Raw genomic sequence first — 19,836 nt, forward strand, 5'->3', positions numbered from 1 at the left:
TGGAGTAAAATAGTTCCGTTCTATTACATCTTGCCATAACTGGCTGGTACTTCCCCCCAAGGCCTTTTTCCCCTTAGGCATGGGCAGCCAAGGACTACTGCTTATGCTCCCTAAACATTTTGACACGGCAAAAAGGTGTTCTTAGAAGTGGTGTCAAATGTAGTGTCGTGATTCATCCAGCTCAGTGATGGAAAATAAGCACCCTTTTTTTTTTTTAAGGAAACAAATATAAGATACATGAAATAACATGTGGACCATATTTCATCCATAATTTTAAAAACTCATCTATGGAAATAAACATTTTACAAAAAAAAAAACTGCAGAGCAGTTTGGGAGTGTTGTGTGTCTAGAGTAGTAATCTTAAGCATTCTTTTTTCGTCATACATATGGCAGTCTGATATGATGCCTTTGACACCTTAGGATAACAGTTTTAAATGCATAATGTAAAAATAAATATAATTACAAAGAAAACCTGTTATGTTGAAACTCTGTAGTTGGGAAGACTGATCACATAACAATTAAAGCACCAGTTTCTATTAAGTATATATAGTGGAGATGATCATAAATTGCATTTCAAGATACTTGGAACAATGGCAATGTGATAGAAAAATAATCCAGTTTCTACTGGTGACCAGGTCCTGTTAATACTGCTGTAATTTGTTGTCAACATATATCACTGAAAGAAATCTTAATTTTCATTTAAAAGTTAGTGAAAGTAAAGATGTAATTTTTTTTCCTATGCAGTTTCATAAACCCTGAAAAATCCATCTATGGACACTAGGTTAAGAACCCCAGATTTATAAGGCTGGCCTTGGAGTCATGAATATTTGGGCTCAAGTCTGATACACACTGGTTACTGTGAGACCATGGGCAAGTCATTTAACTTAGGACCTCAGGACCAGGCAACTTAGATAATTTTCAGGTGAGTTGATTTGCAGTTGTATAATGATCTACCTTGATGAAATCAGAAGTCAAAGACCAAAGGAAAGAAGAGGTTATGTTTTGTGTTCCAAGAAAAAATGTTTGATACAGTTAAAAAAATTCACCCTCTCACTAAGGGAACAATCACATTGCCTAGATTAAGCTCCATAATTTGACCAAGTTGTTTTTAAAAAGGTGCCAAGAGACTTTAAGTATTCCTCTCCCTGTAACCAAGAATATTTGTCAGTCATTCCTACAAGACTTGCTAGTTGGTGGTGTTTTTTATTCTGTTTTGTGTTGGTTGGATATTACTATGTTGAAAGCCCTTTCTATTTTAGTTAAGCTCTCCAGTTTTAGAGTGGTTTTGATAGTAGTTAACATCAAGGTGTGGGGGAACTGAAGGGTGAAGGGAAGAGAGCCTGTTGCCTTAGAGTTGTACTGGATGGGTGGGCAGGGAGATGGTTTTAAACTGGTGATTTATTTGATTTGCCCCTCTCGGTTGGTTTGTTCCTATTTAACCTTAGTAAGAAAGGCAGTTTTATGAATGTCCATTTATATGAAAATAATTGATATGCTAATTACAAAGTCTTTTCTATGAAAGAGGCCCTCTGGAGTCACTCATTCACAGTCTTAGCCTATTCCTTGTTATTATATATGCTTAAAATTAAGGCATTTTTCAGTAATATAGACTGACCTTTCCCCCCATTTATCTCAACAAGTGACCTTTTTTCCCCCCTTCCCTCCTACTTCCCTCTCCAATCACTGAAATAATCAAATCCTTTATATAAGAGTGGAGTGTTAGGCAACTTGGGATAGCACAGATATTAAAAGTTGTTTTGTTTTTTTATTGCTCAAACATCCAAACATTAATGTTTCATCCTTGTAGTTTCATTCTGTTATTTGCAATATTTATGTATTTTTCCTACGAGTTATCTAAGAAAAATGCTTACAATATGAGTTTAAATCTTGTTTAACTTGTCATTTTTTGGGGGGAGGATACATTAGAGATTCTTATAGTACTAGCCAATTTCATTTATACATGTAAAAAAAATTAAGGGTATAAATAGAAAAAGACAAGGCACTCCCCCCACATTTAGTGTAATAAATTGTTAATCATAAGTTATTACAAAAACACACTACCTAACACTTCATAAATGATTCCCTTTTATGCCATAAAGTCCTTAGTTTTTGGACACATACAGAAATGAATAAAATTATACCAAGAGATCCTTCTTGAGTGCATATAATGTTAAAGAAACATCTACACATGAGCAGAACATAATTGGATCAAAATGCTATTTTATGTATTATGACAATAACATCAGTCATTTTGGCAAGCTTTGAGAAACTAAGAACTACTTCTGTAATTAGATAGTTTCCAATGTGTCCTTTTTATTTCTCATATTTAACAATTTAATTTTTTTTCTTTGTTTTTTGGAGGAGGTATCTCTGGCTTTCAGACCAATTTGCAGTTGCCTTTTATTTGTGATCATTTCTGTTGAGCTTAGAAAGATATGAATTGGCATAAAATGATAACCAATCTTCCCTAACCAAGATTGAGTATTTTTGCAAATAAGAAATGTGGTGCTTCCAAATACCATCTTTAATCTCATGCCTGTCATAAAGCCATGAATGTAAAATGTATAGTGTATATGTTCGATTAAGTTATTGGAGATTGTTTGAGAGGTACTAGCATTTTTAGAATAATGTTTTTGTATTAGATCTAAGTACTTTATGTATTAAAACATCAGAGCATAAGCACTAGAGACCTTTATAGCATTTCCTTCTGCTGTGAAGATGTCACCTTTACTGTTGTGATTCCAAGAAATCTCTACAGATGCCTCTAATTATATCAGTAGCTATCTGTTCTAATCCTGAGAACTCTCTTGTGAAGAAGGCATGAGTCTCCTTTGGTTCAGAGGCCATATCTTTCAGATCATCCAGAGGCGCCCAAGCCACACCAACAGAGTAGATAGTGATACCTACAAGGGAAGTATTTCAAAATGAATTTAAATAAAACTAGCTGATAATATGCAGTCAACTCAGTCAATTTACTATGTAAGTATAAAACTTTGTTTCATGTTTTACATTCATACACAGTTGCATAGGCTAGATTTAAGGGGCCAAATTCTGTGACCTCAAACTTCCTGTCCCATGAACAGTCAAGTTAATAGGGGGTACTGAGATTTAGGTGAATATGAGGTTAGATTGCTGGAGTTTAGAATACTGGAATACCTTTTCCTGTAACCATGTTAATGAATGTTTATAAATGAACCCTATTGAAAAACCAAAAGCTTTGCTGTCATAAATGTCATTTCTTAGTCTTCTCTGGTCATGCTTCTTTCCTATGAGTAGACCAGTGTACATTTAATTTATTATTCTCCCACCCCATGTGAAAGGGGGAAAAAAATTCTCACTGTCTCTTAAACATGAATAAAAATTTAATGGGAAATGTTCAGCAAGAACGAAAAAAGGAATAAAATGACACCCAACTAAGCCCTTAGGTATTGGTCAAAAAATAATTGAGATTATTAGTCTCTCAGAAAGCTTTCTTAGCCCCAAATAAGTCCCATTAGAAATGATAATTTTTCTTGGGTCTGACTAGAAACACTGTCCACCTTTTGAAGGTAAGGTGGTGTTTCTTATGCAAGTAGTTGTATTTGTCTAGTTCTCAAACATGTAAATAATCTTTCAGATTCTACATGTTGATAAGTCAGATTACCCCCGAAGACTTCTTTGGCTTCAACTTCAGTTGAAGTCACTATGGTTCTCCAAGATTAACAATTAGTAATTGTAGTAAGAGCATGCATAGGTAAGCTCACAAGTGCTACTTACACAATTTCTGATTATATTGCCAATTCTCAACCCTTTTTCTAATTTCTCTTGATGTTCGCTCCATTTAGATGTACCTATTAGACTAAAGCATTGCTTAGACATGTTCCTAAAGTAGTTGCTGAGTTCCTAGATCTAGACCTACTTTCAAGCTTTTTTTGAATCATACTTCTTTCCCAACATGCAGAGGAGACTCAAACAATATGGAATCCCAACAGAACCTCCAAGGAGATAATACAGGGAGATACTAAGTATTTAGAAATGTGTGGCAAATGGGTTACAATAAACAAGTGCAAAGCAATGCACTTATGAGAAAAAATTACATAAAATTTCTTAATAGTTTGTGATGGTTTGTATCCATCAGTTATATTCTAGAAAGAGAGCTAAAAAGTCCCCTTAAGAATATTGTCCAGTTATCCTTCCTTGATACCACCAAAAATATGGACTTTTTGGAAGCAAAGCTGAAAACATTCCATCCTTATATAAAAGTCATAATGCTTTCTTAGTTTAAAATGTATGTATTTCTGTGTATCTCAAGGAAGATATATACTAGACAAGGCCTAGCTGGAGAAGGGCAAGTAAAGTGATAAACAGAAGGGAAGGTGATGTCAATGAAAAGAGCCTAAAAATCAGGCCTTTTGTCTTTTAAGAGAGATGACTGAGGAGAACTAATGAACAAAGTAAATCCATATGTTCGTTAAATGTAACCTTTCTGAACATTCTGTTTTACTGTAGAGACAGAGAAGCTGGTATAAATTGAAAAATATGATTCAAATAAGATCTAGATAAATCCACAGGTGGCAGAATAAGTGCTAAAGAAGACAACTATGCTATTCTGCTCTTTTGTATTGCTTTCAGAGACAGGACACTGGAGTGGTTGGACCATGAGTTTGACCAATGTAGAAATCATAGGATCATAGATTTAGCACTGCATGCAGGAGACCTTAAAGATGGAACTCTTTCCTCCCTGCCCCCCCCCTTTTTTTAATCTGATGTCAAAACAGGCTTGAAGAGAAGTAACTGACCCAAAGTCACACAACTAGTACGTGTCAGAGACAAGATTTGAACCCATGTCATCTTGACTAAAATCAGCACTATCCACTACATCAAGCTGCTTCTCTAAGAAAAAATCAGATTCTGATGACAATATTAAATTGTATTCTCCCTTAAAGAATATAAAAATATAAGAAAATAATCTCGTTTTTGGTTTTTGTTGTTTTTTATTGCTTTTTGGAGGGCAATTGGGCTTCAGTGACTTGGCAAGATCACATGGCTAGTTTTGTGTGTGTGTGTGTGTGTGTGTGTGTGTGTGTGTGTGTGTGTGTGTGTGTAAGTGTAAGGCCAGATCCAAACCCAGGTCCTCCTGACTCCAGGGCCTGTACTTTATTCACTGCACCATCTAGCCGCCCCAGAAAATAATTTCTACACTAAAATGAAAATAACCTTGCTAGTAACAGTGCTTCCAAATGAAAATTTCCTCAATTTTCTCCCAAATCTTACCCATGTAGAGGCAAAAACATTACCTGCTTTATGAGCAGCAGCTGCAGGAGCTTGGACATCATCATAGGATTGCCCATCAGTTACAATTACAAGGAAGTTTTTGTTGGGTCCCTCCCTTATGGGGCCAAATACATTTCTCACAGTGAAAGAAATGGCATCCCCTGTGGCTGTGCCACCACTCATGTAGCGGATGTTCCGAATGACAGCCAGGACATTCTCCTTGGTGGTATAGTCAGTGAAACTGAATTCTGTGCGCTGATCATAGGTGAACTGTACCGCAGCAATCTTGGCACCAATGTCAGAGATCTCAAAGGTCTTGGCTATATTGGAGACAAACTCAAGCATGAGGCGGAAGTTGCTGTCTCCTACACTACTGGAGCCATCAATCAGGAAAGCAATGTTAACGGAGTTGTAGCAGGTCTTGCTGCACATCATCTGTTCATGGGTACAGAGCTTCTGGACCAGCGGTTTCACATACTTGGTGGTGCCAAACCAGCTTGGAATGTGGTAAGAGAAGAAACCATTATTCCGACAGACGGCCTGATGAGTAGAACAAAATACATGAGAGGAACCCTCAGGGAAACTGCAAAATTGCTTTCTTTTTCTCACAAAAAAAGATGATTCAGTTATGGAAAAATGCCATAAACTTGTGTTCCTGTTGCAAATGTTCAAAGTTCAATTGGATAAGAAAACCCTGTTTCCCCAGAGCAGTGGTTGGAAGTTCGAGCACAAAATCTCCACTCTAAGCTAAACTGATAGGGCACCCCCGCCCCCCCCAACCACCTTACCTTGTCAACAAAGCCAACATCCTGAACCATCCCCAGTTCTTCAGGTATGGGTTTGGCCACAGAGACAATGAAAACGTTAACACCAAATTCTCTGGCCACAATGCCAGCTTCCTCTATGTCATCAGAGGGCCAGCCATCAATGAAGACCACCACCACCTTTGGAATGCCTTTTCTCACTCCACTGTCTGCTGAGAAAAATTTCTGGGCTGTGTGCTTTAAGGCTTTTCCTAGGATTGAAAGGGAAGAGCATACTCAAGCAGCCTTCGCCACTGCAGGAACTGCTTTTCCAGTTATAATAGGCACTTACTACCTGGCAATTGGAGGTTTTAAGTTGTGGAGACCTTCTCTCCCTCCTCTTCCTATGATGTATAAAGATCTGACTGATGAAAGAAGTTTTTCCTAATTATTTCCAAAACACTGTCCCCCAGTCAATTTAATTTTTAAAAAAACTAAGTGCCTACTATATATGTTGTAGACACATTCTAACAAGAACCTTGCCTGGAGGAAGCTCATGTATTCTGTGATTCTTCTTAGAATCTACATTATTCTCATACCACTTCTCATAAGCCTTACTTATTTCAGAGTAATTTTCATAGTAACTTAAGCTAAGACTCATGAAAACATAAGTAGATCCTAACCCTATGGAAAATCTTTTGTCCCAATTAGCAAATGATTAGCTACCTAAAGTGCTCAGTAGAACTTAAAGTCTTTAACAGCTGTTAGTAACTCAAAGCTTGGCTCAGGTCCTAACTCCTCTTAAATTCCAGTGCTTTCCTTAATTGGTTCCTCTTTATTTACTATGCAAATCTTTCTTTGATTTCTTATCTTACTTTGTTTTCATATGGTCTTCCCCATTAGGTTGTAAATTCCTTAAGGGCAAGGACCCATACCCAGCTCTTAGCACTGTGCATGGAACATGTCAGGTACTTAATAAATGTTTACTGATTTGTTGATTGGCCTGTGCAGATATAAATAATTACATACTTCTTTTTCAGATCTGAAGGAATACAAGTTACAGGAAGAATATTCAGTGATCATGGCTGTACCATGCCAATTTAATAAAAATGACGCTACTTCAATAATTTACAGAATTAGCGCTATGCTGATTATTAAACTTGGTTCCTTTGCTTTCTTCTGTACACTAGGGACACCTATATGTGACATGTAGTATAGCTACTCAAATGACCGTGAGCATTCTAAGGGGAAAAAAGGCCCCAAAGTTCTTAGACCCTTTGTCACAAATTGAGAGATGATTTTCCATTGTAAGTCAGCTATCCCTAGGTCCTACAATCCCAGGTCTACTTACCTGTATTGGAATTGCCTCCCCTGAAACCCACTTCCTTTATAGCAAATAAAACATCTTTGGCTGAGGTGAAGTTCTTCAAAAAAAATTCAATTTTGGGATGTTCACTAAGAGGAAAAGAAGATAAAAGTTATTCCTAGCAGATTGAATAAAAATATATTCTCAATCCCTTTAATAACTAATACCATTTATATAGCACCTTAAGGTTTGTAAAGCTCTCGTATGTTTATTTCATTTGATCCTCTAAACAACCCTGTGAGTTAGGTGCTATCATTATCCCCATTTTACAGATGAGGAAACTAGGGCTGAGACAGAATAAGTGACTTGCCTAGGGTCATGAAGCTAGTAAGCACCATGAAGTGGAATTCAAACTCATCTTCCTGTGGCCAGATACAAAGCTCTATCCATTACTTGCTCTAATGTAATTTTTTTTTTTGGGGGGGGGAAGGGCAGTTGGGGTTAAGTGACTTGCCCAGGGTCACATGGCTAGTTTTTGTGTTAAGTGTCTGAGTTCGGATTTGAACTCAGGTCCTCCTGACTCCAGGGCTGGTGCTCTATTCACTGTGTCACCTAGCCGCCCCGCTAATATAACTTTTTGCATTAGGCAATATTTAGATTTCTCTCCTAACAACACAGAATCATGGTCGCAAGATACAGAAACCTTGGTCTTTATTACTGAAGATAGGAATGTTAGTAACTAAGCAGTTAAGGTTTCTGAGCCCAGGATTCCAACCAGAAGGTAAATACAGTGACAGCCCAAAGTTTAACAGGAAAAGAGTATTTAAAGCAAAACAAAAAAACCTTGTTATAGTTTCAATAAATTGAAGGTTTTATTTTTTAAAAATATAGACTTCTTCCATTCTTAAATCTACATGTTACTCAGTGTGTGTGTGTGTGTGTGTGTATGTGTATGTTATTTGGTAGTGTCAAAACCATGCTAAAACACCAGTACTCAAGGATCTGTGATTTTGGGAGTGGAAACTTTCTCCACCAAAATAAACTACCTATAATTTAGTAAATAAATCTTAGAGAGTTGCCTCAGGTTTAGAGAGATTTAAATGACATTCTCAGCCATACAGCTAGTTAAGTGCCAGAGACAAGATTTGAACTCAGGTCTAACTGACTTTAGATCCAGCACAGTATTCACTACATTGGGTTGCCTCTGCAAATTCATTGTACTTATATTGCTATTGTGTTTTTCCATTAATTTTTTAAATATGTGAATAAATAGCTACTTTCTAATTTCAAGACTTAAAAGTCCTTAGCCTTGCAAATAGTGGCTTGTTAACAGCGAATAATAATATATGCAGGGCAAATAATAATACTGATAATCTATTGAGCTTTTTAATAAAAGCAGTTATACCTTTTATACTGTAGCATGTCCAAAACTTATTTGGTAAATGTTATACATTTGTTCTAATCCAGCCGTAGCTGGAAGACCAGCTTTTAATCTAGAATAATTCTCTCCCTGGGGCAGCTAGGTGGATAGAGCACCAGTTCTGAAGTCAGGAAGACTGAGTTTAAATCTGGCCTCAGCTACTTACTAGTTTTTTGACCCCTGTTTGCCTCCATTTCTTCATCTGTAAAGTGAGCACTTGGAAGGAAATGACAAACCTCACTCCAATATCTTTGCCAAGAAAACCCTAACTGGAGTCAGAAACAGTGGGACACAACTGGAAAACACCAAACAACAAACAAAAATCACCTCTCTCCTTCAGAGAAAATATTAAACAGAAAATATGCTGAGAGAATTCAGTTCTCCACTCTAGGCTGGTTCTTGTATCATGCTGAAAGATGATGTACATTCCCAGCATGGACTGTGGGCCATGAGGAAACAGGAAAAGTAGGATAAAAAAATTAGACATGCCTTTATATTTTCATTGCTTAATTTGACTTTCTGTGAAATTCTGGGGTGCCCATGTTAAAATCTTAAATATCTCAGGGGCGGCTAGGTGGCACACCAGCCCTGGAGTCAGGAGGACCGTTCACATCCAGCCTCAGACACTTAACACAAAAACTAGCCGTGTGACCTTGGACAAGCCACTGAACCCCAATTGCCCTTCACAAAGCAAAACAAAAACAAAAATATCTCCCAAGGCCAAATATATCATTTTTCATTATCTGATTTTGAATTATCTTTGCCACTACTCTCCATTTGCACAGTAATTGAGAGACAACTGTATTCAAAACCTTTCCTTTTTTTCCCAACATTTAATAATTTTTTTATTGTGAATCTATCATCAACATAAAATTTCAATTCTGAAAGAACAAGAGGCTTACTTAACCTGAATTTCTATGAAGTATAAGTTTATTTTCTGTACACGCTTAAGGCATTAATGATTGAAAGAGAAGTACCACAAATATTTAGTTTCCTAGACCTACTGCTGGAAAAAAATTTAATCACCTGACACTTAAGAGTTAATGCTATGAACTGGAGCTTAGATCTTTTTAAACTCAAAATTATAACCATCCTTACAGAATCTGACATACTCATGCATCCCCACCCCCAGACCATGGGGAACCATGGCCTACATCAGCTTTCTCACTTTTAGATGGGCCTCATCCAAGCAATCAGCTGAGTGGTTGCCATAGTAACAAAGGTGATTTTTTTTTTTTTCTGCTTGAAAATTCATGATTAAATAGGTGTTGGGGACTCTGGGGAAGGTGAGGAGGAAGATCTGTGCTCCTGGTTTATAAACTGGAAGGTTTTAATGTAAAATCTGATTTGAAGAGGGTGAACACTAAACCAAAGACACAGATAATTACATCTTAGAGTGGAGGCTTTAGCTAGTTCAATGACCAAATGAGGAGACACAGGGAGGAGTCTAGATGTCTAGTCTCTAATTTCTTAAATTTGCTATGTATTTCAAAGAGTAGTCAAATCTACAAGGTTTATGAATTCTAGGACTGGCCTAGCTCTCCGAGGTGTCTCTGCTTTGAAACTGGTACTTGGTAGCGTCCACACCTATACAGTTTAAATTTATGCACTGGCATATGGAACTTCCTAGCTCCCAATTTGCTAGTCCAAGAAATTTTAAAATTGTATTTGTATTGTATTTAAATCTGGCCTCAGACACTTACTAGGTTTTTGACTTTTTGGAAGTCACTTAACCCTGTTTACCTCAGTTTCCTTATCTGTCAAATGAGCTGGAGAAGGAAACAGTATCTTTGCTAAGAAAACCCCAATTGGGGTCACAGTCAGACACAACTGAAAAACACTGAACAACAAACAAAAATTACTTCCCTGCTCCAGAGAAAGTAAGAATATTTATATTTATTATTTTTATCTTCATATTTATCTGTTAACCTGGAAAAATACAGATTCCTGTTTTAGTATCTCATTGTAGCATAGAGGTCGTGATGGGTTCTTCAAGGCTATGGCAGGAGAATGTATGGTATAGGGGAAAGAGGAATAGCTCCAGGGTCAGAGGATCTGGATTCACATTCTGCCTCTGTAACTTACTGCCTATGTGATCTTGGGCAAGTCACTTTAATCTCCCTGGGCCTCAGTTTCCTCATCTGTAAAATGAGAGCTTTAGATTGTAGTTATTATGTTGTTTCAGTCCTGTCCAACTCTTTGTGACCCCATTTGGAGGTTTCTTAGTAAAGATACTGGAGTGGTTTGCCATTTCCTTCTCCAGCTCATTTTACAGGTCAGAAACTGAGGCAAACAGGATTTAAGTGATTTGCCTGGTGTCCCCACAGCTAGTAAATATCTGAAGCAAGATTTGAACTCAGGAAGATAAGTCTTTATGACTCCAGATCCAGGACTCTATGCAATACATGAGCACCTAAGAGAAATGGTGATCACCATTTCATCAAGAACAAATCATACCTGGATTTCTCTTTTATGACAGAACTACTTCCAATCGCAGAAATTACCTAGGTAGAGGATACCTAGATTTCACCAAAGCATTTCACAGATTCACAATCTCAAAGTTAGAAGGGACCTCCAAAGCCATCTAATATAAGCAGTACCTAAAAGATATATCCAAGTGGTCACCAGCCTTTGGATTAGAGATTTAGAACTGGAAGAGACCACAGATGCCATCCACCAACCTCCTTTTGCAAATAAGGAAACTGAGGCATGAGGAAATCAAGTGGTTTACCAGGTTCTCACAGGTTAGAAAACATTAGAGGTGTCACTGAAACACAAGTTCTATGACTCCACAGCTGGTGCTTTTTTCCACCGTTTCTCTTTTTACCTGAAGATCCCTACAAAGAGGGAATGAACCTACTGCCTCCCAAAGCAGCTCTGTACATTTTGGGATGTGATAATTTTTTTTTCTTTTTGGAGGGCAATTGGGGTTAAGTGACTTGCCCAAGGTCACACGGCTAGTTTTTGTGTTAAGTGTCTGAGGTCACATTTGAACTCAGGTCCTCCTGACTCCAGGGCTGGTGCTCTATTCACTGCGCCACCTAGCTGCCCCCCAAAAAACTTTAACACAACACACAGACATATATCTTCAGTACTTGACACAGTGCCTGGCACACGAGATATTTACTAAATGCTTGTTGACCCACTGACTCTTGAAATTACCTTAAATTACTATGTACAATTTTGTATTTGCTTATTTGAATTTATATGGTGTGTATTATTCTGATATGTATCTGCCTCTATGTATGTATAACTAAGAGTAATACACACATATGCATAAATTATGTTCCCCCTTCCCCAAAATGTAAACTCAAAAGTTTTGTTTGTTTTTTTTATCATTGTATGCCTATTGCCTAGCACTGTGCCTTATGAATAGAAGGAACTTCATGAGTGTCTGTTGAATTTATTTGACTCCCCTATCATTAAGTCTCATAGGATTTGGGCATCTGGATTGTTCATGTCTCATCTTCCATAGAAGCAGTCCCTCCATCTATGGTTTCTAATTCTGAGAGGTCATTTGCTCTATCAGTCAAGTCTCCTGACATTTTGAAATATAAGTACCTGGCTTGAACAAGTCCCACATGTGGTCCTTCTGTTCCAATCCCCAACATCAGAGCCACTTTTCCGACAAAGTTCTTCTGTAGGTTAAATCTGCGTTGTCCAATATTAAAGCTTCCATCAATCAGAAAGGCAATATCTGCCTTACAATCTGTAAAAAAGCAAAGCAAGTAACTTCACTCGGCAGTCCTAGAAAGACAAGGACTAAGTCTGGATGAAGTTAAAAGTCTTGACACATTTTACCTTTGTTTCCAGCCTTTTTGTCAGGTGTCTTCTTCTGTCGTTTACCTGCAACACAGTAAACACCCAATGCCATTACCAAAAGGAGGAAAGGAAGTTCCAAAGTGGAAAACTGAAGCAAGGAGAGGAGTCAATAGTAAGGACCATTATTCTTAAACAGATTGATCTATTTCTTTGGGTCACTTTCAGAGGTAGAGGCAGCAATATCCCCACCAAAGAAACTAGAAGTCAGGACATCTCCACCAAAGAAACTAGAAGCCAAGACTCTTAGCTTGCTGTATCTCCAATCTACAGACCAGAAGAGACTTCCAGAGATCAGATGTTTAGTTCCCTGCTAAGGCCAATGAGGAGGCTTTGAAGCTAAAGAGGTCGGAAACCTTGTCAAGAGGGAAGAAAGCAAAAGAAAGGATCTCATTTTCACTTCTCTGAGGTTCAGTTTCTTCATCTGTAAATCAGGAAAGATAATACTTATACTATTTCAGAGAGATGAGATAATATTCATAAAGCAGCTTGTAAACTTATAGGCATAATTTTATGTGTTTTTATTTCTATCATTGTTATTTCTCCTCTTATATTCTTTCATTTTCCTGATGGCTTTAAATCTATGAAGACCTTAGGAATCAATCAATCAACAAGCATTTATGAAGCTCCTAATATTCTAGGCTCCAGGTATAAAGAATGAAACAATCTTGGTCTGAAGGATTTTAAATTCTGCTGGAAAATACAATATATACACAAATAGTAAATGCAAAATAATTTCATGAACACTAACATCTGGAAAGGTGGAAATCTGCATGTTAATAAATGTATCAACATTAACTAATCAACAATGATTAATTAATGTAACTGAAGGAGGGCATTTGTTGGTTTCTTTTTCTTCACCTAGGAGGAAAAGTGAGGGAGGATTTGGGGAGTGAAAGGATTTCACCATCACAGATTTAGAGGTAAAAGGGATCTTAGAAGCATTGAATCTTTCATTTTATAGAAAGAAACTGAGGTTCAGAGAGTGACTGCCTTAGGTCACACAAGTAGCAAATGCCAGAGGGAGGATTAGAATTCATGACTTAAGACTCCAAATATGGTACTTAATTGACAGTACCAGGAGCTCACAACACATTTTTGCTTTTTCCACTGAATGAGACCAAGGAATGGTGATGTAGTGAATGGTGGAGAATGGTTGTTACCACAGTCCAGAGTAGACAATAGGGATCATGGGAAATATGGAGGAGAAAATTGTATGTGTCTTCTCATACTTGTCATTTTATGCAAGAGCAAAATTCAGTATATTTATTTGGCTGCTCCTTAACATCATCACAAAACAATCAAGAGGTCAACTCACCCCAATTATTAAAACACACTTATTTCTACTTTTCAGATTTTGGGCCAGGCAAATGAGAAGATAAATTCCATGCTTCATACCTGCAGGCGGTCGTGCCGTGGACACTGCCCGTCCTGTGGCTTCCAGAGCTTCACTTTTGCCTTCTGTTCACAAAATAAAAAGATGATTGATTTTTTTCCCCTTCTCTCCCATCCCCATCAGAGATTAAAGAATCTAATTCAGGACTATGACCAAGTAGGATGCAGGACTGGTTAAGCCCTGAAAGCTGATTGCCCATGGGAACAAACTGTGACCTTTCAGCTATGAAGAGCCAAACCTGACCCTCTCTGGATGACAAGAAAACAGACACCACTACTTTTCAAGTCTGCTGTTACTTATCTAGATGGTCAATATTTCTGCTAATACTGGACCAGTCTTCTAGACCACATGGAAAAAGCAGAAAGATACAGAAGTTAAAAACCTCTCTTCTCCTTTCACACACATTCTACAAGATTGAGCACCAGATCCCAAAGATCATAGGTGATACAATAACTGACATCAATTGATGGCTTTAGTTTTTGTGACAAGTAACATAACTAAAGATGCTGACTTAAGAAAGGTAGACAATGTTGCAGCCTAGTGACACTTTTTTTTTTCCAAAGAAAAGGAAGCTAGTTGCACCTACTAGACACTGTGAAAGATGAGGACCATCGGGTCAGGGTTTGAGACTGGATGCCATTGGAAGCTACTGAAGAATAGTTTTCCCGGCCAGGAAGACCATAGACCCGTACAGCCCCTCCTGAGCTGGTGATTACCCCCCTGAAACATAACAATAATGGGTTGAGCAGCAATTAAAACTCACATCTGAGATCATAGGATCATAGATTTAGCACTGGAACTCCAGAGACCTACATCAACCTTCTTATTTTATAGATGAGGAAACTCAGCCTCAGAGAAGACTTGCCCACACAGATAAGAAGTGGAAGAGACAGAATTTGAATCCAGGTCCTCAGACTACAAATCCAGCACCAAATGATACTTCTCAAAAACTTTATAGTAGCTTTAGAGACTGGAGTGGGTTGTCTGGGCTGCAGTACCCTGCTGCATCTAAGTAAAAAGGCAAGATGATAGAATGGAAAGAGAATTTGACTTAGGAGTCAGAAGCCCTGGGTTTTAGTACAGAGCCTGATGCTTACAAGTCCTGTGACCATGTGCAAATTACTTAACCTCTCCAGTCCAGAGGTTTTTCATGAGTAAAACAGATAATAATATCTATACTACCTTTCTGAGGATATACAGTATAAATAAGAGGTCTTATTATCTGTGATTCTGATAGGCACCATTCAGGAAGATCTCAGTTAAAGACTTGCCTCTGACACTTTCCAGTTGTGTGACCGTGGGGAAATCACTTCTGTAGGCCTCAATTTCCTCATCTGTAAAATTGGGATAATAAGGCAGGCAGGACCTATCCCACAAGGCTGTTGTGATACTCAAATGAGATAACAAATGTAAAACTCTATGCAAATATCAGTTACTATTTATTAGGAGGCAAGGAAATACACGTCTCAGTAATTCAGACAAGGAAGCCATGTAAAGATCCTATCAATCTTGTGTCTGTTTTTGTAATAACAGCTGTTTAGAGTTATAATAAAATATCTCTGTGGAAATGTACCTTTTTAACTCCTTGAATGACTGATAGAGACCACTATTTTCTTTTTATTTCTCAGAGCTGCCATGTTAATAAAGATCTCAATGCAACTTTCCAAATTTTCCAAGATGGGCCCTTGAACCACAGGACTTTGAATTTTATTCAAAATAAATTAAAAGGGCCAGAGTCCATTCTTCAGCTTACCATCAGTGTAGGGAACTACAACATATTTTAGAACAAAAGAAAACTCATAACAGAAGGGACCCTGAGAGGAAATTAAATCCATTTTGCCTTTTTGTCAGGACAACCTCTCAGGGGGATTTTGCCTTTTTTTTTTTTTTAAAGAGCTAAAGCTTCCCCTGACTATTTTATTCCATCTAAGGTTTTGAGGTTATCTAGAAAAGCTTTAAAAGCTGGTTGTCTCCTACAACCAAATTTGAGAAAATAATGTGAAAGTGGGAGATGGATAAAACAGTCACTCCTGCTCTGGCATAATCACTAGGCTTACCTGTGAATAGCAGCTCCACAGATGCTTGAAAGAGAGGCATAGACTATGTTCCCAAAGACATAGAAATCTCGGAGAAGACACCCCCCTGGGCAAAGGACATCAGCTTTCTCCTTCCTGATATCAAGTCCTCTTGTAAAGCATGTGATAGCAATAGGAGCTGAAGAAAAAGAAGGGGATACAACCAGCCCCATGATTTCTTTGTGGTAGCTATTTTTCTACTCTCTCTTTTTTCAGTTGAGAAATATTTTGACTTTGGCCAAGTTTGGTCCCAAAGAAAAGATAAGAGAAAGTACCACTCTGTTGCTTTTTTTGCTCTGTTTTCTCAGAAATGGTGGATTAGGAGTGTGGAGTATAGTATATGTCAGGCTTTTTCAATATGTTGGTAATTTTGCTGATGTTTTAAAAACTCATTTTAATTTTACTATAAGGTATTAAACTCTGGGAGAGGGAAGGAAGAGGGATTTTTTGAGGAATATAAGTGATATATAAACAAAAGATCAATAAAATTATTGTTCTTATGGGAATTTAGAGGAGAAGCGGGATACTTTGGGAACTGTAGATGATGTAAAAATATCAGGTAAAAATTATTTTAAAAGAATATTTTGATTCATCTACTACATTTTAGATTTTTAGCATGACTAGGTAAGTACCTTCCCCAAACCAGATCCAGCCCTTAATTATGGGCTTCTTCTATTATAAAATTCTAATCTGTGTATTTTTTCAGGGCTGCTTTAAAGATCATGTGTTTGGGAAGACTTAAAAACTTTGGTCCAAGATAGATCAGTATTAATCATAACAATGGACAGTTTTTCCTTTATAAAAGTGAAAAATTTACAAATCTTACTTTGCAAGTGTTACCTGCCAAGAGCTTACATATGTAAAATTGTTTTTGAATGATTCTATGACTAAATGACTACATATATGTAGACAATCTGAACAAGATGTCAGGTAGCTCTCTGGTTTAAGAATACTATTTTTATAGTTTAGCTATTTCCAGAACACAGTATATGTATATTAAAAAAACTCAACCCTATGTAAATAAAATAGTAAATAAAATATTCTTCCCTAATATGAAACAGAGAGGCATAATATGGCATAAGGATGGAGGGCTGGCCTTGGAGTTTAGAAGACCTAGGTTCAAGTCCTACCACTGACACATACTTTCACTATAATCATAGACAAGTCCCTTAACCTCTCATTGCCCAGGCAGCTTTCAAAGATCTGTATAAATTACAGATGAGTTGCTGATCTGAAATGGTGAAGGGGTTTCTACTCAAGGCATTCATTCTGAGCTGTTAGAGGCAGCTAGGTGGCACAATGGAGACAATGTTGGACCTGGAGTAAAGAAGTCCTAAATTCAAATGTGACATCAGCCACATAGCTAGTGTGACCTCGGGCAAGACACTAACCCTGCCTGCCTCAGTCTCCCCATCTGTGAAATGGGGATAATAATAGTGCCCCACCTCCCAGGTGAGGATAGGATGAAATGATGTCTGTAAAGCACTTTGTATATTATACAGTGCTATATAAATGCTAGTTATTATTACACTGATTAAATCACAAGTCTAGACCAAAAATATAAAACAAAACAGTCATTCTCCACATGATATGCTATATGAAAATAAAAATTTCCATCAAGAAAGACATCAGAAATATAAGAACAGCAACTTTTTAAACATGCTAAAATGCAAATTGGAAAACCTGTGTAAATATTAAATTTAGAATGAATGGTAGCAGGTGCTGTCTTACAAGTATACAGCTGAGAAATTTTACAACAGATTGTGAGAAAAAATTACACTAGAGAGAGTTCTGTTCAAGTACCTAATGTATATGGGTTTTTTTTTTAGGTTTTTTATTTAGCATTAAATAATGCTCAATTTAGTACTCTACATTTTTGAGCATTCTTGGAAAATCTACCAAAACCTATTGGATCTAGAACAAGAAGTAAAAGTCTTCCCATAAAGAGGTTTAACCAAGGCATAAGAGACCACTGTCTTAGCAGATATTCATATCAAATGCTACTTTATTAGCTGGAGAAAATGAATGTACTTATAGAAGAAGAATCCAGTATCCTCAAGCCTATTATCTCATTGATTTCACTGAAATCATACTGGAAATGATCATCTTTTAAATGTTTGAGATAAGCAGATTGAAGTTTGATCAAAATCCCCTATCTGCAACCATTATTTTTAACTTCACTTCTACCTTACTCATTGGCTGCCCATTCCCCCAGCCCCACAATACTTATCTTCTTTAGAAGAAACCAAATAAAAATACATTTGAAAACTGAATCCCATTTGTAAAATCTAGGAACAACAAAATTCCAAACAAACAAACCTCCACATACCCAAGGTTGGAAAACTTAAATACTTTCTAGAGTAAGAAGTTAACACCAAATTGTTGCATATAAAGGGGTTACCTATAGTATAGGTACAGACAAATAAATGAAGCTTGATCAATGTTTGTGGCCCAAAGCCACCTGGTCCATACCAAAGTCCAAATGCTGCACACTCTCAAAGGACAATCTCACCTGGAACTCAGGCCTAGGGCAGAGCTGAGTGCTATTGGGCAGTCAGTGGATTCTGTGATACTGCCCAGAAAAGGAGATAACTTTTTCCTCATCCTGTGACTTAGTGAATCAGAGCACCTAGAAATGTACCGTGTCTATCTACAAAATCGATGGCAAGGATATTATCTAGCTTCCATCCAGCTTGTTTGAATACCTCCAGTGATGAGAAACTCAGTTCTTCACCTGGCAACTTAGTCCATTTAAAAAAAAAATTCATTATACTGAACCAAAACAAAACCAAACTCCCTAAAATTTCTACCCATTGCTTCTGCCCTTGAATTCAAACAAGAAATCTAATAAATGTTTATGACAACTTTTCAAGTATTTAAAGATGACTTTCTCCTCTCATCTTCCATTTCCCTCTTAAATATCCTCCTTTAGGATCTACACCCTCATTTCTACAACTGACCCTCTTAAAGACAGATTCCAGTCCCCTCAACCATAACTACTACCCCAAATAAGGCTTGTTTCAGCATTCTTTTAAACGTGAGACCAGAGGTAAAAACAGTCCCTTTGATTTGACTTTTCAAGACCATCGCCTCTCTCTGGAGGCTGAAACTTTACATGTTCTTAATCTCTCCCCTTCCCTCTGATCTCAAATGACAACTTTTTCCAGGTAATGAACCTACCAGAGTGCTTCACCCCCAGTTCTGCTTAACACTTACCTTCTCTGTCTTAGGGTCGGAGGTGGGGGGACTACCCCTAAAAAAAAAACCCACGAGGATTGACAAAGTGGCAGGACAGGACCCACTGGGGACCGCGGGAGTAACTACGGTGTAGGATGAATGAACAACAAACCAGTATATTACAGCTTCAGAACAAGGAGAGAGGCAGAAATCCCTATAAAGACAAATCGGTAACCAGCCCCAATACACCCGTTCCTTCCTTTTTTTTTTTTTTCTCTCTCCAAGATATTCCTCCCAAAAGACTGGCCCGAGGACTGGCTCCAGATCAGGTCCTGGGGATGGGCTGAACTCCTGCGCATCGCTCCCACTGAGAGGCCCGAGTTTTGTAAGCTCCTTACTCTAACCACTATTGCCCCATCCTCTCTGGCCCGAGGCCCAACTCACCGGCGCCCTCGCAGCTCACAGGTCCGAGCAGGAGGAAGTAGCCACCTGTACAAAGAAGAGAAGAGGCGCCGGATAGCAGCTGCGGATCAGGGGGTCCCTCTTCTTCCTCTTCCCCATCCCCACCACGTTCTCGGGAGTCAAAGGGGAGACTGGAAGTAAACCCAGGACAGGATATTGGGGAAAGGAGGAAACAGGGTCAGAGG

The 19,836-nt window shown here is 37.9% G+C and overlaps 1 protein-coding gene across 1 annotated transcript; it reads right to left on the reverse strand.

Annotated features, from left to right (window-relative positions):
- Positions 1–1,741: 1,741 nt before the first annotated feature.
- On the reverse strand, positions 1,742–19,793 carry COCH (cochlin; the record flags this gene model as incomplete). Its single annotated transcript, XM_069105675.1, has 10 exons — positions 1,742–2,903; positions 5,277–5,793; positions 6,042–6,268; positions 7,348–7,451; positions 12,284–12,431; positions 12,524–12,568; positions 13,940–14,002; positions 14,524–14,657; positions 15,995–16,151; positions 19,634–19,793. Coding segments are annotated over 10 exons (1,731 nt in total), but the record flags the coding sequence as incomplete, so codon positions are not given.
- Between the last annotated feature and the right edge of the window lie 43 nt (positions 19,794–19,836).

The sequence above is a fragment of the Petaurus breviceps genome, unplaced genomic scaffold, assembly GCF_028583685.1.
Source record: "Petaurus breviceps papuanus isolate PSGF00001 unplaced genomic scaffold, PetGlider_PUasm1.0 77, whole genome shotgun sequence".
Lineage (NCBI taxonomy): Eukaryota > Metazoa > Chordata > Mammalia > Diprotodontia > Petauridae > Petaurus > Petaurus breviceps.